At 39.0% G+C, this 26,329-nt stretch overlaps 1 protein-coding gene across 5 annotated transcripts in view; it reads left to right on the plus strand.

The window, feature by feature from the left end:
* The first annotated feature begins 1,656 nt into the window (after positions 1–1,656).
* The window catches only part of STPG1 (sperm tail PG-rich repeat containing 1), a 56,841-nt gene continuing 32,168 nt past the window's right edge, over positions 1,657–26,329 (plus strand). Inside the window, exons 1-4 of one of the 5 annotated variants that reach the window (XM_054540139.2) lie at positions 1,673–1,781; positions 4,610–4,724; positions 14,016–14,153; positions 23,674–23,792. In XM_054540139.2, the coding sequence (XP_054396114.1) occupies positions 14,084–14,153; positions 23,674–23,792 (189 nt within the window). In that variant the 5' untranslated portion in view covers positions 1,673–1,781; positions 4,610–4,724; positions 14,016–14,083. Of the gene's footprint in view, positions 2,222–4,609; positions 4,725–14,015; positions 14,154–23,673; positions 23,793–26,329 lie in introns of all 5 variants that reach the window. The other 4 variants (XM_054540145.2, XM_054540156.1, XM_002811284.5 and 1 more) reach the window with 4 other exon arrangements.

Consider the following 26,329-nt stretch of genomic DNA (forward strand, 5'->3'; position numbering starts at 1 on the left):
AGCCTGCCAGGTGTCCTCCCTTCTTATCCTCGTAGCCACCTTCCGGGCTTTGCTCCTGCTGTTCCCCTACCCGACGCTCTCACCAAGTATTCAAATCCAAAACGTCCTTGAAGACCCAGCTCTCCCCAGAGCCCTCGCGAGACCTGGGGCCAAACATATCTCACCTTTCCTGCCCTCCTGGAACACCTGTCCGATACCAAGCCGCCCAGCAATACTGAAGGTCCTGAAACGAGACTAGCGCTTGGTTAATGTTTCTATAATGTACATAATTATCACGGCCATGATAATTAACATGCGCATGGAGTTTTACAGATGACAAGTTCTCATCGCTCACACGTTGTCATATACACGCATTTGCTTTCAGATCGTCACAGCCATGAGTGAGACATGAAGCCCGTTTTACATATGAAGAAATGTCATTTGGGCCTAGACATCAACAATGAGAAAGAGGCAGTTCTGGTCTCAGATCGTGGGGCAGAGAAAGCTCCTTGGGAACATGAGAGAGGAAGCAGTTGGTGCATTGTAGAAACTGCCCGAAGGCCAGCAGGGCTGGTGAGATTTTTCCGGGGGCGTGGTTGGGCCTGCGATCTGAGGGACGGGTCAGGGACAGTTTATAAATAATATATTTGGGGGCCGGCGCGGTGGCTCACGCCTGTAATCTCAGGACTTTGGGAGGCCGGGAGGATCACTTAAGCCCAGGAGTTTGAGACCAGCCTGGACAATATAGTGCAACCCCATCTCTACAAAAAAATTTAAAAATTAGCTGGGCGTGGTGGCGAGCGGCTGTGGTCCCAGCTACTCAGGAGGCTGAGGCGGGAGGATCGCTTGAACCCGGGAGGCGGAGGTTGCAGCGAGTCGAGATCGCGCCACTGCACTCCAGCCTGGGCGACAGAGCAAGACCCTGTCAAAAAAAAAAAAAAAGCTTGGATTTCACCCTAACTTTAAAGGCGAGCCATTGGAGGACTTTAAGTAGGGGAGTGACAAGGTCGCTGAGACCGCCCTGCCCTGAAGCGTGTGAAGAGGGGCTCGTGGAATACTAAGTGGCTGCCCTTGTATAGTCACCCATAGTCAATCTTTTTTTTTTTTTCTTCTGTTAGAAACAGGGCTTGGGACCGGGCGTGGTGGCTCACGCCTGTAATCCCAACACTTTGGGAGGCCGAGGCGGGTGGATCACCTGAGGTCAGGAGTTCGAGACCAGCCTGGCCAACGTGGTGAAACGCTGTCTCTACTAAAAATACAAAAAGAATTGCCTGGCGTGGTGGCGAGCGCCGGTAATCCCAGCTACTCAGGAGGCTGAGGCAGGAGCATCGCTTGAACCCGGAGGGCGGAGGTCGCAGTGAGCCAAGATTGCGCCACTGCACTACAGCCTGGGCGACAAAGCGAGACTCTCTCAAAAAAAAAAAGAAACAGGGCTTGGATGAATGTTAATTCTCTTAGGTATATTCCTTGAAGCAGGATTTTTGAGTGAGCAAAATTCTTAGGCTTTTGGTTTATCACAAGATTTTTGAAGCATGGCCTAGATAAACCTCTTATTAGTTCCCCACCCCGCCACAGGCCCTGATGTAATTAACCTAAGCCCTAAAATTCGGCCGGCTTCTGTGCGGACTTTGAAACGCCTCTAATGATTGGTCAACAACTTTTCACGTTAAAGAAACAGAGGATGCCATTGGCTGAAGTTACCTCGCGGACGGCGGAAGGTGGACTCGCGAATGTTAGGCCTGTGGTTGCCATAGCGACCGGGAGGTTGGGCTGGCCAGATTCAGCTGCCGGGACCGGACCAGGTAGGAGGCAGTTCCGGCGGGGGGACCGGTCCCTGAGGTCGTGGGGAAGAGGACACGGCGCACCATGTCCTCCGCGGAGACCCCCCGGCCTCCAGGTGCTTGCGAAATTCCAGGGCTGAGCTAGGTGGAGCCCCAAGGGCGGGAAGAAGCCACCAAGGGAGTTGCCCCTGCGTCGGGGCGTGTCCTCGGTGTTTCCACCCGAAAAGTAGTGACAGCTGGGGCTTGCCTGCTCCACCGAGCTCCTGCGAGAGGCGTGGGCGTCCGACCCTTCTGGCTCAGCCTCCGCGAGTGCGCAAAAGTTGGGAGGCTTCAGTGCCTGGCAGTTGGTGGACGCCAAAGACCTGATCTCTACTCATAGGTCCACCCCAGCTCAGGCGGTGTCCCCCAGCAAACGACTTCCCTGCTCTGGGCCTCGATTTACCCATCTGTAAAATAAAAGGGTGAGATTGGAACCTGTTGGTCACTAGCCCGCCGCTAAATTTCCTTCCAGCTCCCTGACACACTTTCTCAGCCTATGAAGACTATCGAATGGGTTATTTACCTGAGAGTGCTTTGAAAAAATGTAAGCTGCTTCTAAGATGCTTATAACTGAGTAGATAAAAATCGCCTACAGACGAAACTACTCAGGACATCCAAAAAAATTCCATCTAAAGTAACAGTATACATAGTTTAGTACATGTTTATATACCCTGTACAGTAACATGTATAATGTAAACTATAATACTTAGCATATATAACATTTTTTAAAAACATAAAAGATGATAAAATGAAACTGTGCCTATAGTTGTGACCATGTAAGCTGTCCTTGTAGAATCTAACTCCCGCAGGAAATATATTATGAGCACAGCTCTACACACAATTGCTAAAAAGTGTCTACCTCTAGTATTCATTCATTCCACCAATATTTATGAACAAAATACTATTTTTAAAAATTCTCGTTACTATTATTATTATTTTTGTAGAGACAGGGTCTCGCTGTGTTGCCCAGGGTAGTCATGAACTTCTGTCTCAAGCCATCTTTCCCCCTCAGCCTCTCAAAGTGGGTGGCTCAAGGTGTGAGCCACCATGCCTGGCCAATTGAGCAAATACTATGTGCCAGGAAATAGACTGAAGATTCAGAGTTGAACTTTCTATTGGGGAAGATCATAAACAAATAAAGTAATAAACATACAATAGAATGTTGGGTAGTGAAAAGTGCTTTGAAAAAGATAAAGCAGAGTAAGGGGCTAGAGAGAGATGGGTTGGTGCTTCTTAAGAGAGGGTGGTCAGGGAAGTCATCCCTAAGAAGGTTTGAGCAGAGAGTCTCGTGAATTTGGTGACAGGACTGCAGGACGATGCCTGGGTCTGGTGAGGAAAGGAGCTCCCCATGCAGCAAGGAGATATATGGCAAAAGCCAAGGAGATCCCATGTGGAGAAGAAGATTAGTCTTTAGGTGGTGCGGCATGACAACTGCCTTCAAATTCTTGCAGAATAGTCATATGGAACAGTGGCTTTCAAACATTTTGACTGTGACTCATGGTAAATGCATTTTATATCGTGACCCAGCACGCACACACGCATATGACAAACTAAAACTTCAAAAAAGACTACAGACTATGACTTGCGTTTTGAAAATCACCAATGTGGAAGAGAAATGAGACTTATTTTGAGTTGGTTCCAAGGGTGGGAATTAGGACGGATAGAAAAAGAAAGACAGAGAGAATCAGCTTTGATACAGGAAGGAACTTTCTAGCAATTAGAACTGCCCAACAGTGAACTTCCCCCAGGAGTTTTTAAACTGTGTTCTGATGAAACCTAGCATTCTGTGAATATTCAAGAGAGTCAAATATTTGCCCCCCCACCCAGCCATCCCTTATTTGCTTTATATTTTGAAAACTATATGCAATATTCTAACTTTAGAAACCCAACCAGGTAAGGCACAGTGGCTCACTGTAATCCCAGTGCTTTGGGAAGCTGAGGTGAGAAGATCGCTTGAGGCTAGGATTTCGAGACCATCCTGGGCAGCATAGTGAGACATTGTCTTTACAAAAAATTTTAAAACTAGCCAGCTGTGGTGGCAGGTGTCTGTAGTCCTAGCTACTCTGGAGGCTGAGGTGGGAGGATCACTTGAGCCTAGGAGTTTGAGGTTGCAGTAAGCTATGATTGCACCACTACACTCTAGCAAGTGGACAACACAGCAAGATTCTATTTCTAAAAATAATAATAACAAACCAATCATACCCACTTGGGTGCTAAATGTCAAAATTTAGCAAGTTAATATTTAGTATGTGCTGCCTGAGAGGTTATTATAGAGGTTAAGGATGAGTAGAAGTCAGACTTCCTGAGTTCAAAGCCTGATTCCACTTTCCTTCTAATGTGACTTTGGGCAAGTCACTTAACCCCCCACCAAACTTCAGTTTTCTCATCTGTAAAAAGTGGGATTATACCTCACTGGATTATTGTAAAAATTGCATAAGGTATTCCATAGAGGCATTTAGGACTGTACAGGCTCAATAAATTATAGCTATTATTTTAAGTTGTTAATACGATATCCCTGTGCATATATTAAAACCCTACATTAATACAAGCCTGCTGCAGGATAGGGAGTATTAACCACTTCACATGGATCAGCCTAAGAGGAAGGTGCTATTATCACTCCCAGTTTATGGAGGGGGAAATGGTCTCAGAAGGTTAAGTGACTCATCCAGAATCAGAGCTATTAAGTGGCAGACCATAACCTTGAACCCAGGACTGGATACTCTGGACTGCTGCACTGGCCCCAACGTAGGAATTGCTTAAACATATGTTGTTGATTCGGAAGGTGGTATATCTTCACTGCTCTTTCTTAGATTCTAGGTCCATGCCATCCTCTCATGAACAGTTATACAGGTGGACCAGTAAGGCACACCTGGGCAGTGCTCTGTTCACATCTGGCCTGCACCTCCTCTCATCCTGCCTTCACAGGTATGCAGTGAGAAGACTGGAAAGCATTAGTAACAGTGTGGTCTTTTGGTGTTAGGATTGGGGATTGTTTTTTATTTGTTTGTTTGTTTGTTTTGAGATGGAGTCTCGCTCTGTCGCCCAGGCTGGAGTGCGGTGGTGTGATGTTGGCTCACTGCAACCTTCACCTCCTGGGTTCAAGCGATTCTCCTGCCTCAGCCTCCTGAGTAGCTGGGACTACAGGTGCACGCCACCATGTCCAGCTAATTTTTGTATTTTTAGTAGACATGGGGTTTCACTGTATTAGCCAGGATGGTCTGGATCTCCTGACCTCATGATCTGCCCGCATCAGCCTCGCAAAGTGCTGGGATTACAGGTGTGAGCCACAGTGCCCGGCCATGGATTGCAGATTGTTTAAAATTTTTTTGTAGTTTATCATATTTTCTTAAATGTTGACAGTGTACATACATTATTATTACAGTAGTCCTCCCTTATTCAAGGGGGGTATGTTCCAAGACCACCATTAGATGCCAGTGAAACAGTGGATAATACCCAAACTGATTACTGTCAATCAGACTGTTTCTGTTCATATCTTCCACTCACAAATTTAATGCTTTTTCCATCTTAACTAAGCACTTATCATGCTCTGTGGCTACAACTTTTGTAGTTTGAGGTGAAGCACCAAAACTATCACCAATTTTTTTCCCCTTTGAAATTTGATGGATAAAAGATTTATTCTTACTGTAGATCTTAGCAACCTCAGAATACAGTTTTTTTCTTGCCTTATTAAGTCAAGAACTTTCACCTTTTCACTTAAAGGAGGCACTTTACAGCTTGTCTTTGGCATGTCCAAAGTGCTGGCATCACTACTCTTGTGCTTTGGGGCCATTATTAAGTAAAGTAAGAGTTACTTGAACACAAGCCCTGAGACAACATGACAGTGGATCTGACAATTGAGATGGCTACTAAGTGACTAATGGTGGGGTAGCAAATACAGCTTGAATGTGCTGGACAAGGATGATTCACATCCCAGGTGGGGTGGAGTCAGATGATAGGAGATTTCATCACATGCCTCAGAATGGTGCATAATTTAAAGCTGATGAATTATTTATTTCTGGAATTTTCCATTTAATATTTTCAAACCACGATTGACCATGGGTAACTGAAACTGGAAAATGAAGCTACAGACAAGGGTGGACTACTGTATAACAGGAAACTTAATATTTTTCGAATCACTCATAATTCCAGAACACTAATGCATTTTTTAATAACAGCCTTATTAAAGCTAGGGCAGTAGACGGTTCTTACTAAAATGGTATAACATTGAGGGGTGGTAAATGAATAGTGGCTGCTTTGGTTATTTTTTGAGACAGGGTCTCACTTTGTCACACAGGCTGAAGAACAGTGGCACAAACATAGCTTACTGCAGCCTTGACCTCTTGAGCTCAAGTGATCCTCCTGCCCCAGCCCCTAAGGTAGCTGGGACTACAGGCACATGCCACCATGCCTGGTCAATTTTTATATTTTTTGTAGAGACGGACTTTCACCATGTTTCCCAGGCTGGTCATGAGCTCAGGCTATCCCCTAACCTCGGCCTCCCAAAGTGCTGGGATTACAGGAGTGACCCACCGCACCCAGCCCTAGGGGCTGCTTTTATAGATACTAAAAAACCTTGTTAAGCTGGATTGGTGATTGTACTTTGATCATTATTGATTTGTTTCTGTTATTTTGAATCTCTTAATTTCTTGAAGAATATTGTCAATAATTCTATTAAATATCAAATTTTTAATATAGATTGTCCACCAAAAAAAAGTTGAGAATTGCTGCTGTGAGGATTACAGAACAAAGTAAGGAAAAATACTGCAGGGAAAAGGACAAGTAGAGCGTAAAATCATTTATTCAATCCTTTACTCATTAGTATATATAAATGGTATAAGTTCCTTAGGGAAAAAAATGGGCAAAATGAAACCCAAGTCTGCTGATGAAAAATAATTGCTATGGAAATTAAATTGTGCCCTTGCTATTAACAACTAAAAAGTAGTTAAATGTGTTAAACAACTCACATTGGACAACAGGCACAGTACAATAATCCCTGAAGGAAGAAATACAAAAATCCCTGAAGGAAGTACAAAATCCCTGAAGGAAGATGAGTCCTACAATTGCCCCCATTTCGTACTGGGGTCAGTTTTTAGGCCATATTGTAGGAAATCCAAATGAATTCTAGATTTCTGAGTTGAGAAGATAAAAATAAGAATTCAGAGAGGCCAAAGAGGCTAGAATTTATAGGGAGAACCCTGAAGGAAGGAGCTGCACCAAAAATGTTCAGAAACCTGAAGAGAGGTCTCCTTAAGTTTTTGGCTGAGCAGTAATCTCCACATGCATGAGAAGAAACTAAGACTGGGGAAATACCCACCAAAAGGCCATAGGCTGAACAATTTCTGGGGCTTAAACAGAACTGGGAATGTTTCATGTTACCATAAACCAGAATGCAGAGACATGGTATTAGATAGGAATTGGTAGTAATTAGATAGGAATTGGGTAGGAATTAGGTAGTAGTGGGGATAAATTATTCCCAGAGTAAAAGCTGCTCTGGACTTGCCATAACAAAGTTTGAAAGCTTGAAAGGGTCAGATGGATCTACAAGTTACTGAAAAGTGTGCCACATCCTTTACAGGAATATATCAAAACCCAGCACTCAGCAATGTAAAATTCAAAATGTCCAATATCTAATACAAAATTACCAGACATGAAAAGATACAGGAAAATATGACCCATATCTGAGAGGAAAATCAACCAATAGGAACATACTTAAAAATGACAGATTATAGAATTAGTACAAAGAAACCTTAAAGCAGCTATTATGAATCTTACAAATATTCCCAAGGATGTAAAGGAAACTGAACATGATGAGGCTAGAAATGGAAGACAGAGAAAAAGAGCCCAAATGTAACCTTTAGAAAGAAAAAATACAATATTTGAAATAAGAATACAGTGGATGGGATTTGCAGCTGATGAGAGACTTCAGAAGATCAGTGAACTTGGCCGGGCATGGTGGCTCATGCCTGTAATCCCAGCACTTTGGGAGGCCAAGGCAGGTAGATCACAATGTCAAGAGTTCAAGACCAGCCTTGCCAAGATGGTGAAACTCCATCTCCACTAAAAATACACAAATTAGCCAGGCATGGTGGCAGGCACCTGTACCCAGCTACTTGGGAGGCTGACACAGAATTGCTTGAAGCTGGGGCAGAGGTTGCAGTGAGCCGAGATCGCACCACTGCAATTCAGCCTGGGTGACAGAGCGAGACTCCGTAAAAAAAAAAAAAAAAAAAAAATCAGTGAACTTGAAGACATGACAATATAGACTACCCAAATGAAGGACAGAGAGAAAAGAGACTTAAAAATGATGAACAGAATATCAATAACCTTTGGGAAAATATGAAATGATCTAATATAACTGTAGCCCCAGGAAAGAAAGGGGCAGAGGCATAAAAACTATTTGAAAAAATAATGGCTGAATATTTTCCAAATTTGGTGAAAACTATAGCCTACAGATTAAATAAGTTCATTAAAACCCAAACATTAAAGACATAAAGAAAATTATGCCAAGATACCATGAAAATAAAATTGCTGAGAGGCACATAGAATAGTCAAAGTAATAGAAATAGAAAGTACAATGATGGTTGCCAGGGGTTGCAGGGAAAAAGGAATGGGGAAATACTGAGGAAACACCATATTGTAGGAAATACTGGGGGAGTACCATATTGGTTAATGGGTATAGAATTTCAGTTTTTCAAAATGAAAAGATTTACAGAGACAGATAGTGGTGATGGTTGCACAACATTATGAATTTGAATTCCACTCAACTGTACACTTAGAAATGGTTGAGATGGCAAATTTTTATGTTATGTGTATTTTACCATAATAAAAAATTAGGAAAAATCAAATTGCTGAATGAAAGTGATACACAGAAAAGCTTAAAAGTTGATGGATAAAAAAAGGATTATTACTGACAGAGGAATCAAAATAAGAATTACAGTGGACTTCTCATCAGAAACTATGCATGTCAGAAGACAAAGAAATAATATAAAAGTTCTTGGGAGAGGCAGGAAGAGAAAAAAACCTATGAATCCATAATTCTATACTCAGTGAGAATAATTTTCAAAAATAAAAGAAAAATAAAGACCATTTCAGACAGACAAAAACCTAGAGAATGCATTATCAGAAGACCTGCACTACATGAAAAATTAAAAGAATTTCTGTAGATAGAAGGACTATGACACTAGAAAGAATCTTGAATTTACACAAAGGATTGAAAAGCACTGAAAACGATAAAGATAAAATACTTTTTTATTTTAATTTCTTTAAAAGATAATTGAGTGTTTAAAAAGCAATATGAGATTAATAATATATGTAGAAGTAAAATGTATACAAAAGTAACAAAAAGGATGGAAGGAAATGGAAGTGTATTGTTGTAAAATTCTTACATTATATGTGAAGTAGCATACTATTATTTGACTGTGATAAATTAAAGATGTATACTATAAACCTTAAATCAATCACTATACATAAGTATAGCTAATATGTCAGAAATGAAGATAAAATGAGACCATAAGTAATATGCACTTACTCTCAAAAGATCCAAGAAAAAAGGGACAAGGGCCAATATAACAAGTAGGAAATTGATAGGTTTAAGCCCAACTCTATCAAGTGCTACATTAAATGTAAAAGTTCTAAACACTCCAATCAAAAGGCAGAGTTTGATTAGATTAAAAACCAGGACCTAATGTATATTGTCTTTAACAAACCATCTTTAAATATAAAGACACATTCCTGCCAGCAGAAGTGTGAAGAAAACTCAATAATTAAATATAAAGACACAAGCAGGTTAAAAGTAAAAGGATAGAAAAAATATAGTATGCTAATAGTAATCAAAAGAAAGCCAAAATGGCCATGTTAACATCAGAAAAAATAATAGACTTTAGAACAAGGAATATTACCAGGGATAAAGCAGTGTATTTCATAATGATAAAGGGGTCAATTCACCAAAAAGACATAAAAATTATAAATGTTCATGCACCTGGTAATAGTGCTTCAAAATACACAACAACAATTGACAAAGCTTAAAAGATAAATAAACAAATTCACAATAATATAATATGGGAATTTCAACACTTCTCTCTTAGTATTGATAGAATGAATAAATTGCAAATCAGTAGGGATGTAAAAGACTTGAACGAACTATCAACCAATTCTACCTAATTGACATTTATAAAAAGCCCCATTAAACAACAAAAGGAAAATTCAAATCAACAACAAAAAGATAACTAGAGAATCCCCCTGACTACTTGGAAATTAAACATTAGACTTCCAAATAAACCATGTGTGAAAAAGAAATTACAATGAAAAATAAAAGATATTTTAAACTGAAAGAAAAATTAAAACACAACATGTTAAAATATATGAGATGCCACTAAAATGGTGCTTACAGGAACATTTAAGATATTAAATACATGTATTAAGAAAGAAGAAGGTGCTCGGTGTGGTGGCTCACTCCTGTAATCCCAGCAATTTGGGAGGCCAAGGTGGGTGGATCACTTGAGGTCAGGAGTTTGAGACCAGCTTGACCAACATGGTGAAACCCCATCTCTACTAAAAATACAACAAATTAGCCAGATGTGGTGGGAGTGCCTGTAATCCCAGCTACTGGGGGTGGGGAGTTGGAGGTTGCAGTGAGCCGAGATTGTGCCATTGCACTCCAGGGTCTAAATTCAATTGTTGAAGCTTCCACCTAAAAAGCTAGAAAGAGAAGAACAAATGAAACCCAAAGTAAGCAGGAAGAAAGAAAAAATAATCGTAGAAGTCAATGAAATAGAAAATTTAGAAAAACAGTAGAGAAATATCAATAAAACCACATGCTGTTTTCTTTTGAGAAAATCAATACATTGGTAAACCTCTAGCCAGACTTAACACAAATATGTAAAACACAAATTACCAATATCAGGAATGAAGTAGGGACATTACTACAGAACCTGCAGATATTGAAAGGGTCATAAATGACTTTATGCCATTAAGTTTCATGATAGATGAAATGGAAAAAATTTATTGAAATACACAAATTACCAAAGCTCGGTTAAGAAGAAATAGATAATCTGAAGAGCCCTGTATCTATTAAGTTAATGGACTTTGTCATTAAAAATCTTCCCACAAAGAAAACTCCAGGCCCAGATGGCTTAACTTGTAAATTTAAGGATGAACTAATACCAATTTTACACAAACTGTGCCAGAAATTAAGAGAAAAAAAACACCTTCCAACTCATTTCATGAAGCAAGCATTACCCTGATGCCCAAATCAAAATTTCATTTTTAAAATGAAAAGGAAAGCTACAGATTAATAGCCCTCATGAACACAGATGCAAAAATCCTTAACAGAATTTTAGTGAACTGAATCCTTCAGTATATAAAAGTGATAATATCTTATGACCAGGTAGCATTTATTCCAGGAACACTATGTTGTTTTAATGTTTGAAAAGAAATCAATGTAATTCAATTAATATATTCACAAAGAACAATTATATGATCATCTCCATAGATGTGGAAAAAGTATTTGATAAAATTGATCACCTATTCTTGTTAAAAATTCTTAGGAAACTAAGATTAGAAGTGATAACAAGCTTTTATTTAAAAAAAACCTACAACTAACATTGTACTTAATGCTGAAAGACTGAATGCTTTCCACTGAAGCCAGTAACAAGACAAAGATGTCCACTATTGTCACTTCTGTTCAGTATTGTACTGGATGCCCTAGTCATTGCAGTGTTACAATAAAAAGAAATAACAGGCATACAAATTAGAAAGGAAGAAATAAAATGTTTTATTCACATATGACATGATTATATATGTAGAAATTCCTAATCGACAAAAAAGCTACTAGAACTAAAAAAAATGTTTAGCAAAGTTGCAGGATACAACATCAATATATACAAATTACTTATATTTCTGTATACCAGCAACAAACAATTAGAAATTTAAAAAATTTTAAGACCATTTTTATGACATAAAAATATGAAATACTTAATCAGTTTAAGAAAATATGTACAATTTTTGTACACTGATAAATGTAAAATATTGCTGAGAAATTAAATAATATCTAAATAAATGGAGACTATACCATATTAATGGAACATAATACTCAACAAAGTTAAGATTTAAATTCTCCCTAAATTGTTCTATAGATTCAATGCAATCTCAATCAAAATCCAGGGAGGTTTTTTTTTAGTAGAAATTGACCTGTAAGTTATATGGTAATTCAGAAGGGCTAGTACAAAAGCTAATACAGTTGAAATAATTTTGAAAAATAAGACAAAGTTGGAACTACCTGATTTTAAAACTTATTCTAAAGCAAGATAGTGTGCTGTTGGTATAAGGATATACACAGAGTTCAAAAGAACAGAATAGAGAATCTAGAAATAGCACTATATGTATCTAAATAAACACATACACACACAGTAGATTTTTGATGAATGTGCCAAGATAATTCAGTGGAAAAAGGATATTCTTTTTAGCAGATGGTGCTGGATTAATTGAATCTTCAAATGCAATAAAATGAACCTGACCCTTACCTTAATACCATATACAAAATGTAACTCAAAATGGATCCTAGGCCTAAATGTAAGAGCTAAAACTATAAAACTTCTAAAAGAAAATGTAGGAGAAAATATTTGTGACCTTGAGTTAGGCAAAAATTGCTTAGATCTGACAAAAGAAATCTTAAAACCTTAAAAGAAAATTTTGACAAATCTGATCAAAATTTAAAAATTTGCATTAAAAAGATAATGTTAAGAAAATAAAAAGGCAAACCTCAGTCAGGGAGCAAATATTTTCAAAACATATATGATAAAAGGCTTGTATCCAGAATGTATTAACTTTTACAACTCAATAAATAACCCAATTAAATCCAATTGTTTTTGGGTTTTGTGGGTTTTTTTTGTTTTTTTTTGTTTTTTTTTAGATAGGCTCTTGCTCTGTTGTCCATTCTGGAGTGCAGTGGCACTATCATGGCTCAGTGCAGCCTTGATCTCCTGGGCTTAAGCAGTTCTCCCACCTCAGCCTCCAGAGTAGCTGGGACTACAAGCTGGCTAATTTTTTATTTTTTGTAGAGATGGGGTCTCACTATGTTGCTTAGGCTAGTCTCAAACTCCTCGCTTCAAGCAATCCTCCCGCTTCAGCCTCCCAAAGTGTTGGGATTATAAGTGTGAGCCACCAGGCCTGTCCCCAATTTTTTTGTTTTAAAGGCAGAAGATTTGAACACACTTCACTAAAGAAGATAAATAAGCACATGAAAATATCCAAATTAAAATGACAATGAGATACCACTATAAAATCACTAGAATGCCTAAAATTAGCAAGATTGAGCAAACACATGTTGGTTAGGATGTAGAACAATTGGAACAAAGTACTGATCTATGCAACAATATGGAAGAATTTCAAAAGCATTACACTAAGTGAAAAAAGACATGAAAGAGTGTCTACTTTATGATTGCACTTCTGTGACATTCTAGAAAGGCAACAATTGTGACAGCAGAGCAGTGGTTGCCAGAGCAGTGGTTGGGAGGGTACTGACTGCAAAGGGACACAGGGAGCTTCTCAGCATCATAGATAAATTAATGTCTTAATTGTGGTGATATTTAACTCGACTGTAAACATTTGCCGAAACTTGGAATTGTACAACTAACATTGATGAATTTTATTTGTGTATACATTATGTCTCGGTAAAGCTAAATTTAAATAAAAATAAGCCAGGCGTGGTGGCTCACGCCTGTAATCCTAGCACTTTGGGAGGCAGAGGCAGGCAAATCACCTGAGGTCAGGAGTTCGAGACCAGCCTGGCCAACATAGTGAAACCCCATCTCTACTAAAAATACAAATTACAGGTGGTGGGCGCCTGTAATCCCAGCTACTCAGGAGGCTAAGGCAGGAGAATCACTTGAACCCGGGCAGGGGCAGAGGTTGCAGTGAGCCAAGATCACACCATTACACTCCAGCCTGGGTGACGAGCGAAACTCTGTATCAAAAAATAAAAAATAAAAATAAAATCCAAGCCTTCAGTAGTTCTGTAAGCAACATCAACAGTGACTTCTTATGCAGTTCCTACTGCAGGCAGCACAATGTGCTTGGGACTTTGGGTCACTGGATTTGGTAGATCTCAGCCGGCACCCACACCATTTCTCAGTCTACGCTGTAGATAGAACTGAACCCATTTGCAATAATTAACCAATGTGAAATGATCTCTACAAATGCTGTGTTTTGCTGTTTCAGGTGCTTAGGAGAACATGCAGTAGAGCTTTTCATCAAATAAATGGAACACGTTGCAGAATTTTGCTAACATGGACAACTCTGCACAGAAAAATGAACGCACTGGCAAACATCCGAGATGTGCCAGTGAAGTACAGAAAGGTACATGTGTCTTTGCAGAGAGGAGATAGCTCCTGACATATGCTTATTTTAGTAGATAAGAGCAAATTTGGGGGGAATAGTAAGTCCTGGGTTATATCCACAGGGCCATCCTTACAGGCATACCAGATAGATGGCTTTAGGCCCTACTGTTTCAAGTGTGATGATTGGGAAGAAACTGTGAGGAGAAAGGATGAGAGAAGAAGGAGGAAGTCTGTTTAAAAATTAAAAACTAATAAACAAAACCCAGACTTGTTATTTCCATGTATCTAGTAAGAATCTCTATCCTCAAATTTAGATATGTAAGAAATCTTTTCTTATTTCCTAGAACTCAACTTGAGTTATGACTGCAAGTCCCCATTCTGCTGGGTTGTTGGAAAGGATAACTCCAGCCATTATCAGCATAAATCCTATCTCCCTCGTGATTGTTTCAAGTTCAGAACTTTCCCAATAGTTAGTGTGATCCCAGGAGGCTGGGTTGGGGTGGGGAGGAATACTCAGGTCATTGGTCAACCATCCACATTGGTGAGATCCCCAGTGTCCCAGCTCATGTGCTCCTTTTGGTTTTGCTAGTGTTCGGCAACTAGTGTTCTGGTTCGTTATTGTGGTTTAGGAATTATTGCTGAGACTGGAAACCTCATTCTGAGATCCTCCTAGGCTCCAACGCTTTTTCTTTCGAGGCTGTTACCACCTCCCTGGTGGGCTTCCAGAGTCACTGCTGCTCTCAAATCCAGAGAGATCTCTCTTTCTTCCTCCTATCTTCTGATTTTGCATTCTCTTTAACATTTCTTTAAATTGAAGCATAAATATATCTTCAGAAAAAGTGCACAAATTCTAATTGTATAGCTTAATGAATATTCACAAAGAAAACACCACCTATGGAATAACTTCTCAGACCAAGACAGAATGTCAGCAGCATCTCAAAAGCCCTTGTCCCTTCTCAGATATGATCTCCCTTCCCTGCAAAAGTAAACACTATGGTTATCCTGACTTCTCATATCATTAATAACTTCAGTTTGTTTTTGAATGTTATGTAAATGTGAATCATACAATATGAAGTCTTTTCTCTCAGGCTTTTTTCACTTATGTTTCAGAGATTTAACTTCAGTTGTTTTATCTTATCTATCAGTAATTTGTTCATTTTATTACTCTTGTTTGAATATACCACAATTTATTTATCTATTCTACTACTGAAGGACATTTAGGTTGTTTCCAGTTTGGGGCTATTATGAATAAAAACTTCTGTAACTATTCTTGTACTTGTCTTGTGGGACACATATTTATGTATTTCATGGGTCTATACCTGAGGAGTGGAGCTGCTGTCATAGGGTGTGTTTAGGGTAAGCTTAGTTGATGTTGCCAAACAGTTTTCCAAAGTAGCTGTGCCAATTTTACCTACTTACAAGCAATGTATGTGAATTCCATCGGCTCCAAATCCTCACCAACATTTTAAGCTCATAATAGTTTTAATTTGCATTGCCTTAGATCAGTGAGATTCAGCACTTTTTCATGTTGACTGTCCTTTTGGATATTCTCTTTGGAGAAGTGACTGTTCAACTTTTTTGCCCGTTTTCTTCTGCTGGGTCTTTCTTTTCTTTTCTTTTCTTTTTTTTTAATTTATAGGAGTTCTTTAAACCATTCTCTCCTTTTCTTATTTATAGGGATTCTTTATTCTAGAAACAAGTCATTTGTTAGCTATAAGTAAATGTCTTCCCCTATCCTGGGACTTTCCTTTTCACTCTCTTAACAATGTGCTAAGAAACGGAAACTCTTGATTTTAATATGACCCAACTTATCAATCTCTTTATGTTTAGTGTATATGTCTATTCTATTAATACTTAAGAAATCTTTGCCCATCCCAAGATAGTTTCTTCTAGAAACTCTATTATTTTACCTTTTACATCTAAATCTACAATTCACTTGAAATTGTTTTTGTATGAGGAAGATGCCCAAGTCTGTTGTTTTCCATGTTGACCCAGCACCATTTATTGAAAGGCTGCTCATTCTCTACTACTCTGTATTGCTGTTGCTATCTTTGTCATAAATCAAGTGTCCAGGCATCTGCAGCTCTGCTTCTTGATTATTTATTTTGTCCAAATATCATACTGTCCTAATTACTAAAACTTTATAATAACTCTTTAGTAGCATAAGCCCTTCAACTTTGTACTTCTTTGTTTATGCTGGCTGTTCTTGACCCAGCGCATTTCCATATAAATTTATTTTACTTTTTTATTTTTAATTTTTATGGATACATAATAGTTGTCCATATTTATGGTGCACATGTGATATTTTGATACAAGCATACATTATGTAATGATCAAGTCTGGGTAGCTATAAAAATTTTACAATCAGCTTATTAATGTCTTAAAAATACTTTCATTTTAATTTGGATTGCATTGATTCTAGAAGTCAATTTAAGGATAATTTACATCTTTACAATAAATATTAACTTCTCTAATCCATGTATAGATCCTTTTATTTAAGTTACCTTAAATTGTTCTCAATGTTTTAGAGTTTTCTATGTAGAAATCTTGCATATCTTCATTATATCTATTCTAGGCATTTGATTTTTATGCTGTTATAAATGGTAATTTTAAATTGTTTGTTGCTGCTGTACAAAAAATTAATTGATTTTTGTATATTGACCTTGATTCTGGTGACCTCACTAAATCCAACTATTACCTCTTATAGGGTATCCATAGATTCTTTTGCAATTTCCCCATATACAATCTTGTCATCTGTGAAAATGACAACTTTATTTCTTCCTTTCTCATTCATATATTTTATGTATTTTTAATATATTTTACGTAGGCATTTGTATTGGCTAGAGACCTTCAGTACAACGTTGAATAGAAGGATAATAGCAGTTGTACTAGTTTCACTCCCTGTCTCGAGGGAAAGCTTTTAATATTTCACAATTTGGTATCCTGTTTGCTATAGGCTTTTGTTATAGACATCTTTTATCAGATTAACAAAGTTTGCTCCTATTCCTAGTTTGCTAGAGTTTTTCTATTAATTGTCAAAGGATATTAGATCTTATGAAAAGCTTTTTCTGTATCTACTAAACAGTTACTTCACCAAAAAAAAGATATACAGAGGGAAAATAGCATATGAAGGAATGCTTAGCATCATTAGTCATTAGGGAAATGCAAATTAAAACCATAATGAGACCATTACATACCTAATGGGATGCCTGAGATTAAAAAGACTTCCCATTGCTGATAAGAATGTGAAGTCATAGAAACTTTCATACACTAATAGTGGGGATGTGCAAAAGTACAACGACTATGAAAAATCGTTTGGCAATTTTTTAAAAAGTTAAACATACGATCTAGTCATTCCACTTCTAGGCATTTACCCCGCAAAATGAAAGCTTATATCCATTTAAAGACTTGTAGATAAAATGCTCATAGCAGTTTTATTTGTAATGCCCCAAAACTGGTGACAACTTAAATTTACATCACCAATGAATAAACATCATGTTTTTATACAATGGAATATTACTCAACAATAAAAAGCAATGGAGTATTGACATATCAGCAACAGAGGTGAATCTCATAGTAATTATGCTGAGTGAAAGAAGCCAGACAAAAAGAGTACATGTTACAGGTATATGATTTTTTTTATCTATTGAGACACTCGTATGGTTTTTCTTTTTTAGTTTGTTAATATGATGAATTATATTGATTTTTAAATATTAAACTATTTTTGCATTACTGGGGTTGGTCATGATGTATTATCTTTTTATATATTGTCTGGTTTGATTTGCTAAAATTTTTCTAAGAATTTATGTATTTATGTTTATGAGGGCTGTTGATCTCTAGTGATCTTTTTCCCTCTTGTAATGATGCCATATAGTTTTGGTATCAGGTAGTGGTTGCCTCATTGAATGAGTTTGGAAATGTTTTTTCTGCTTCAGTTTTCTGGGACAGCTTGTATGGAATTGATAGGTGGAGTGTTCTATAAATGCCAATTAGGTCAGGTTAGGTAATAGTTTTGTTCAAGTTTCATATATCTTTACTGATCTATCTACTTGTTTAAATTATCGAGGGAGATGTTTTTAGATCTCTGACTATAATTGTGAAATTTTCTATTTTTTCTTGCACTTTTATCAGTTTCTGCTTCTTATATTTTCAATCTATTTTTATTGGGTACATCAGCATTTAGGACTGTTATGTTCTCTTGAGGAGCTGACTCCTCATAATGACCCCATTATGAAATGACCCTCTTTATTGCAGGTAATATTTTTTGCTCTGAAATCTACTTTATCTGATAATATCTATCTTTTGATTAGTGTTGGCATATTAAATCTTTTTCCATTATTTTACTTTTAACTTATTTCTGAGTTTATATTTAAAGTATGTTTCTCCGAGGTAACATATAGTTGGGTCTTTCTTTCTTATCCAATCTGAGAATCTCTGTTTTTTAATTGGGATATTTAGATTATTTACATTTAATGTGATTATTGCTATATAAGTTTAAGTCTGTCATCTTGTGACTTGCTTTCTATTTGTCCCATCTGTTCTTTATTTACCTTTTCTCTGTCTCTTGTATTATTTTTAATGCTTCAATTTTATCTCCTTTGTTAGCCTATTAGGAATAACTCTTTGTAGTATTTTCCTAGTGGTTACCTTAAAGCAACAGTTGGCAAACTTTGCTCCTTGGACCAAATCTGACCCACTGCCTATTTCTATTAATAAAGTTTTATTGGAACACGGCCACCCCAGTTTGTTTATGTATTGTCTGTGGCTGCTTTTACTCCATAATGGCAGCACTGAATAGTTGCCACAGAGAATAAATAGACTGCAAAGACTGAAATATTTACTATCTGGCCGGGCATGGTGGCTCACACTTGCAATCCCAGAACTTTGGGAGGCTGAGGCAGGAGGATTGCTTAAGCCCAGGAGGTCAAGGCTGCAATGAACTATGACTGCACCACTGCACTCCAACCTGGGCAACAGAGCAAGACCCTGTCTCAAAATATAGATCAATAAGATAGATAGATAGATAGATAGATATAGATGGATAGATAGATAGATATGTACTATCTGGCCCTTAGAAAAAGTTCGTTGATCCCTACATACTTTAGAGTTTATAGTATATATCTTTAACTTATCATGGTCTACCATCAAGTGATATTATAACACTTCACATATAGTAGAAGAACCTTAAAACAGTATATTTTTATTTTTCCCTTCCTGGCCTTTATGTTATTGTTGTTAAACATTTTACTTGTACATATGGTATAAACCCTACAAAACAGTTGTTAGTTTTGCTTTACGTAATTTTTTTTTTTTTTTTTTTGAGATGGAGCCTTGCTCTGTCGCTCAGACTGGGGTGCAGTGACGCAATCTTGGCTCACTGCAACCTACACCTCCCGGGTTCAAGCAATTCTCCTGATTCAGCCTCCTGAATAGCTGGGATTACAGGCACCTGCCACCATGCCTGGCTAATTTGGTGAGGAGGCCTCCCAAAGTGCTGGATTACAGGCTACCACGCCCGGCCCATAATCATTACTTTTTAAATGTTTAAAATGTTATATTTAAATTATTCAAGGCTGGGTTTGGTGGCTCACGCCTGTAATCCCAGCACTTTGAGAAGCCGAGGCGGGCGGATCACGAGGTCAGGAGATAGAGATCATCCTGGCTAACATGGTGAAACACCGTCTCTACTAAAAATACAAAATATTAGCCGGGCGCGGTGGCGGGCGCCTGTAGTCCCAGCTACTCGGGAGGCTGAGGCAGGAGAAAGGCGTGAACCCGGGAGGCGGAGCTTGCAGTGAGCCGAGATAGCGCCACTGTACTCCAGCCTGGGCACAAGAGCGAGACTCCGTCTCAAAAAAAAAATATTATTCAATTTATACTCATAATTTTATATTTTCTATTTACCCACATATTTACTATTTCCAGGGCTTCATTCCTTTATGTGATTCAGATTTCCTACTGGTATAGTTTTAAAAATTTTTATTCTGCTTTTGCTTTTGAAGATATTTTTACCGGGTACAGGATTCTAGGGTGACAGGTTTTTTTTTTTCCTTTTATTGCCTTAAAGGTGTTGTTTTCAATATCAATCTGCTGTCATTCTCGTATTTGTTTCTTCATATGTGACATGTCTTTTTTCTCTGCCCAATTTTAACATTTTCTTCTTATCACTTTTTAAGCAATTTGATTATGGTTGGCCTACGGTGTCATTTTCTTCATGTTTCTTGTATTTGATGTTAAGTGACTTTCTTGAATCTGTGAGTCAATAGTTTTTTTAATCAAATTTGGAAAAATTTCAACCATTTTTTCTTGAACTATTTTTTTCTATTTCTTCTCTCCTCATATTTCTTTTTTTGAGAGCCTGATTACATATATATTAGGCTCCTCGAAGTTTCCACACAGCTCACTAATCCTTTTTCTTGTCCTTTTTCTGTTTTATTTTGTATAGTTTTATTTCTAGGTCTTCAAGTTTACTAATCTTTTTTTCCTCTAATGTCTAATTTGCTATTCATCTCATCTAGTGTATTTTTAATCTCAGACATTTAGTTTTCACATCTGGAAGTCTGATTTGGATCTTGTCATTATATCTTCCATATCTACTTAATATGTTCAGTCTTTTCTCTGGCTTCTTGAACATACGAAATACAGTTAGTGCAGCAGTTATAATGTTCTTCTCCACTAATTCTATCATCTGTATCATTTCTGAGTTGGTTTTGATTGTTTATTTTCTCCCCACTTTGAAGTATATTTTTTCCTTCTTCCTCCTATTAATTTTTTATCAATGCCAGGTATTTTGAATTTTACCTCTTAGGTGCTATTTTTGTAGTCTCATAAATATTCTTGTGCTTTGTTCTGAGATGCAGTTAAATTATTTGGAAACAGTTTGATCTTTTCAGGTCTTGCTTTAAAGCTTTGTTAGCTGGAACCAGAGCAGTATTTAGTCTAGGGGTAATTTTGCCCCATTTCTGAGGCGAAACCCTCCTGCATACTCTATGTTCCATGAATTATGAGGTTTTCCCGCTGTGACTCATGAAAACAGGAGCTATTCCTGGCCTTGTGGAAGCCTCAGCGATTGCTCACTTGAATTCTGCCAGGCGGTTCCTTCTCCAGCCCTGGGTAGTTTTCTCATGCGCATGTGTTGATCAATACCCAGGAACTTACTCAGGGGACCCCGTTGCAGAGCTCCATAGCTCTCCATCTGGGTAGCTCTCTCTTCTCTGGTACTCTGCTCTGTGAACTTAGCTGTCTTGGCCTTTCTGGACTCCCAGATCTATTTCCTCAACTCAGGAAGACCACGGGGCTCCATCTGGATCCCTTCTTCCTGTGCTGTGGTCTGGAGATTTTCTCCTGGCAGAAAGCTGGGGGCCATCTTATTGCCAACCTCATTTATTTTGCTTCTCTCAGGGATCCCTGTCCTTTGTTGCCTGATGTCCAGTGTCTTGACCGCTTTATATATCTTGCGCATTTTTAACTTTTTTTTTCCAGCTGGGAGGGCAAATCTAGTCCTGTTTTGGTTAGAAATAGGAGTTCAGTCATCCAGAGTGTTTTTCAAAAATTCTACTTTTTAAATTGTTTCATCAAGAGGGCTGCTCTGACACATGCCATTCTGTTATAGCCAGAAGCCTTGGATCTCCTTTCCAGTCAGGCAGAAACCTCTCCTTTCCCCAGGAGAATGTCCTTCCTTTAACCTTTTTTAAATAACTCTCTCTTTACTGCCTCCTCTGCACACTCTCTTAGCTGTTCTATAGGCTTAGGCTTTTAGAAACAAAAGCCAGGAAGTCTTGCAGCTGCTTCATGCCTTTTGATTTGCTGTATAGCTCTCTTAAAGCAAACAAACCAAAAACATAGCCATTCATCTACTTAAATGGGGAGGGGAGGAGAAGAATACATTTACTGTATATTGGTATCCCCAAATATTTTCTACTTAAACACGTATTCAGCTCCTTTTACTGGCTTCATCCTCCACCCAGGCAGATTAGGCTTCAGTGTCCCTCTCCCCATCGTGTTTATTGAGCACTTACTAGAGGCCAGCTCAGGAAGAGGAAGCACAGCTCAGAGCTCAAGAGCCTGGGCTCATTAGGCAAATCATGTTCACACCCCACCTGTTCCGCTTAAGTGCTGGGTGATTCGGAGGAGTAACTTAATCCCTCTAAGCCTCAGTTTCCTCATCTGTGAAGCTGGTTCATGATTGTACCCCTTGAGGGGTCCCTATTGTCTTCAGGCTTCCCACTCTGAAAAGGAGTATTGTTTTTTAAAAAAATTCAGAGATGAAGAAATGAGCCTTACTGATAGTTTCCATACAAACCACCCTCTGCCATGGCTAACACATACTTTCTTCTTTCCTTCTCTTGACTGTTTTTTTCCCCATTTCTGCATGTATTTCCTCTCTGAGGGTTAGGATTCTGATGTTAAAATAATTTGGCTTACTGTTGTGAACAGTCTACAGAGTCAGGATGCACCCCCCCACCCAAAATTTGGTTTGGATGTCAAGACTTACAGTGCCACACACACGCTCATGAAGAGTGTAGGAAAAGGCTTATTACCCACATAGTGAGGCCTTCTGAGGACAGCAGCACAGCCTTCCTAACCTGATCCAATAATGGCTTGAGAGAGCAGGGAAAGGAGCCTGGCTTGGGGGTTTTCTTAGAGTTGGAAAGCGGGGCTGGACTGAGGGCAGGGGTTTGCGTGGTTTGAACTTCCAGCTGGTGCCACAGGAGGGAGCTCTGGGCTTTCTCATCCGCTTGCCCAGTGGTGGGGCAGAAGGGAATGAGGGAGTGGTGAAGCTGAAGAGCTATGAGCCATCAATCATCAAAAAACTGGAGTCAGAGTCCATTACACTTACAGGTTAGAGTCTATAATCAACCTGCTATGCAGACAGATGCTGCTAAGTTCTAGCAGTTGTGGAAGTCTCGGCAGGAGAGCAGTTTATACATCAGACATGCATGTATACATCGCAGCCTAGACATACGAACTTTTAACTTCAGTTTCTATAGATGATCCCTTTCTGCTTTTTAACCCCATGTCTGCTCAAAACAGAAACGAAAACTTACACCTGTCTTGCACAGTGCCCTGAAAAGTGAGAGCCAGCCCCAGGCTGGGATTTCCCTAACCTCTTTGGATTTTAACGGCCTAATGCCTGGTGTCTGAATCTAGGCCAAGGAGCAGTGAGGACGCTTCCTCTGTCCTGACGGCGCCTTGTCCAGGCTGCTCCCAGAATAGTTTTGCTGTCTCCTTCCTGCCTGGCAAGAATGTCTTTACTATCATCTCCTTCCTTTTCCCCGGGACAGCCTGTTTAAGGTACTTTATGTGACCACATCTCACTAATTTAAGAGCTGGAGGGGGGAAGTCCAATAAATTGCCGAGAGGGAAAGAAAGTGGGGAATATTTTTTTTTAATCCGGTTTCCTGTCTATTTCCTGTCAAAAGGCAAGTTTCTCTTCTCTACCATTTAAAATAAAACTTTAATATACACCTTTGTGTTTTCCACATTTGTCAATCATTGTTTTGTATTAATTTTGATTTTATTTCATTTTTGTTGTTTAGGTTTTACTGCTGCATATCCAACACAGTCCTCCATTCCTTTTAAATCTCCAGCTTCAGTAATCCCAGAATCAGAAAAAAAAGGATTCAATAGTCAAGCCAAGAGATTTTCTCATAAGAAGGTAATGACGTTGTCTTAGGGGTTCTTTCGTTTTAGTCTGGATTTTTGCCTTGCGGGACAGGCACGTTCTGTCTGGCTGCTGTGTCTTTCTGTGGACAGTGGAGGGCAGTGTGCTCCCAGGAGCCGCGGCACCAGCTCCACTGAGGGGCACCGACTGGACTAACTGTAAGAACGAGCCTGAAAAATGGGACATCTAGGGAAAAAGAACTATGTCCGGATTTATGGCGCCAAAAATATTGAACTGGACCAAAACTATTTTAAGAAAACAATATATTTTAAAAATCATTATAAAACTAAAAAATTGCAAAAATTCCCGTGTTATCAATTAAGTAAAAGGTTAAAAAAAAATCTTACCCATCCTTGTGAGAGGAAATCACATGACTTCAAATAACACAAGAGGAAAAGAAGAGTCGAATACATCTAGAATTACCTTTGGAGGGCCGGGCACGGTGGCTTATGCCTGTAATCCCAGCACTTTGGGAAGCTGAGGTGGGAGAATTAATTGCTTGAGCCAGGAGTTTCAGACCAGCCTAGGCAACATAGCAAAACCCAATCTCTACAAGAAAAAAAAAAAAGAAAAAAAAAAGTACAAAAATTAGCTTGGCGTAGTGGTGTGTGCCTGTAGACCCAGCTACTCAAGAGGCTGAGGAAGGAGGATCACCTGAACCTGAGGAGGTTGAGGCTGCATTGAACCAAGATAGCACAACTGTGCCCTAGCCTGGGTGACAGAGCGAGACCCTGTCTGAAATTAAAAAAAAAAAAAATTACCTTTGTAATGAGCCCTGCCCTACTTTAAAAACAAAAAAACAAAACAAAAAAAAACTTCCTTAAACAATGTGTTATTAGCCGGGTGCGGTGGCTCACGCCTGTAATCCCAGCAGTTTGGGAGGCCAAGGTAGACAGATCACCTGAGGTCACAAGTTCGAGACCAGCCTGGCCAACATGGTGAAACCCCATCTCTACTAAAAATATAAAAATTAGCTGGGAGTGGTGGCGCACACCTGTAGACCCAACTACTGCCTCTCCTGAGGCAGGAGAATCGCATGAACCTAGGAGGCAGAGATTGCAGTGAGCCAAGATCACGCTACTGGACTTCAGCCTGGGCAACAGAATGAGACTCCATCTCAAAATCACCACCACCACAACAACGTGTTATCATATTCCTGTGTTATCCACCACCCCCCCTTCCCTAAATCTTGCCGCATCTCTTTTCCTCTCTAACCTGGAAAGTTCTGCGTGGTTCCTGACAGGTCCTTATTTAATCTTTGGGATTTCTGGGACCTGACTTTCTCGTCTCTCACCAGCAGGGGACAGAAGCAACTCACAGGCATCCTTAGAGTCTAAAAAGTTTTTCATTCCTTCATTCATTTAAGCAAGACCTTTAGAATAATGTTCTTTTGGAGGAGTCCTCATTTCACATATATTTTGCTGCACTCTAAAAATGGTTTTCATCCTATTACCTTGCCCAGATGGCAGAGAGGGAATGAGGAGATCTAGGTTCTGAACGGGGCCAAGGCATGGAGTGAGGGGCCTTGGCCAGCCCTGGTGCCCTCAGCCTGATTCCTCCTTGGTAGATGAGAACACTAAACTAGAGAATGTTTTAAGTTTCTTCCACTTCTGATATTTTAGGATTCTAAGAAAGCAAATAATAAAGAATAGAGTGTACGCACACAAACACACACACACAGTTTTAAATGACTTGTAGGTTTTCTCCAAAGACAATACATATTTGCTCAGGAGTTTTCTTCTCTCCCTAGTTTCTCTGTTTTAACTGTTTGGCTCTTTCCCATTTTCTGTCTGGTTTCCCATTTGTCAATTTAATGATAATATATTGTCCCTCTCTAGGATATTTGCAGCCCAGCCTCCGATAAAAACAATAGCAGCCACCATTTACTTATCCTTACTATGTGTACTTTTAGACTGCCTTTTATCTCTAATCCTCAGAACAATGCTGAAAGGAAGGGTTTATTATTTTAATTTAACACAAGAGGAAACCGAGGCTTAGGGAAGTTAAATGACCCACCCAAGGTCACACAACACAGGGTTTGGCACATAAGAGGCTCAAAGTAAATGTTTGCTGAATCAATGTTGAAAGAATTAGACCTCAACCCAGGTCTAGTTCACTCCAAAGCCTCTTGCTCTTTCCACACACTGCACCACGCCTGCCTCTGTGGCCTGCACAGCTGTAAATTTGGCCTGTAAAAGTCAGCAAGTTTCTGAAAAGGCCTTAGCAACACAGACCAAGCTGAAGACAGGGGAGGATGTCAGCTACTGTGGATGGGCCCCATCCCCCGTGATCTAGTTCTGAACACTGAAATTCAGAAAGCAAGTGGGCTGACTTGTCAAGTTAGTGTTTTAAAAGATGATTGCTTCTCAGAACGTTTTCGACTAAAGGAACCAAGGAGGCAGGTAGCCAAACCTACAGGCAGCGTCGAATAAAGACGGGAATTGCTCAGAGATTGGGTTCCAACTTTTTAAATGTGGTCGTGTTACTTGACAACATGGAAACTTTCATCTCAGCATTTGTAAGCATTTTAG

Source organism: Pongo abelii, chromosome 1 (assembly GCF_028885655.2).
Source record: "Pongo abelii isolate AG06213 chromosome 1, NHGRI_mPonAbe1-v2.0_pri, whole genome shotgun sequence".
Lineage (NCBI taxonomy): Eukaryota > Metazoa > Chordata > Mammalia > Primates > Hominidae > Pongo > Pongo abelii.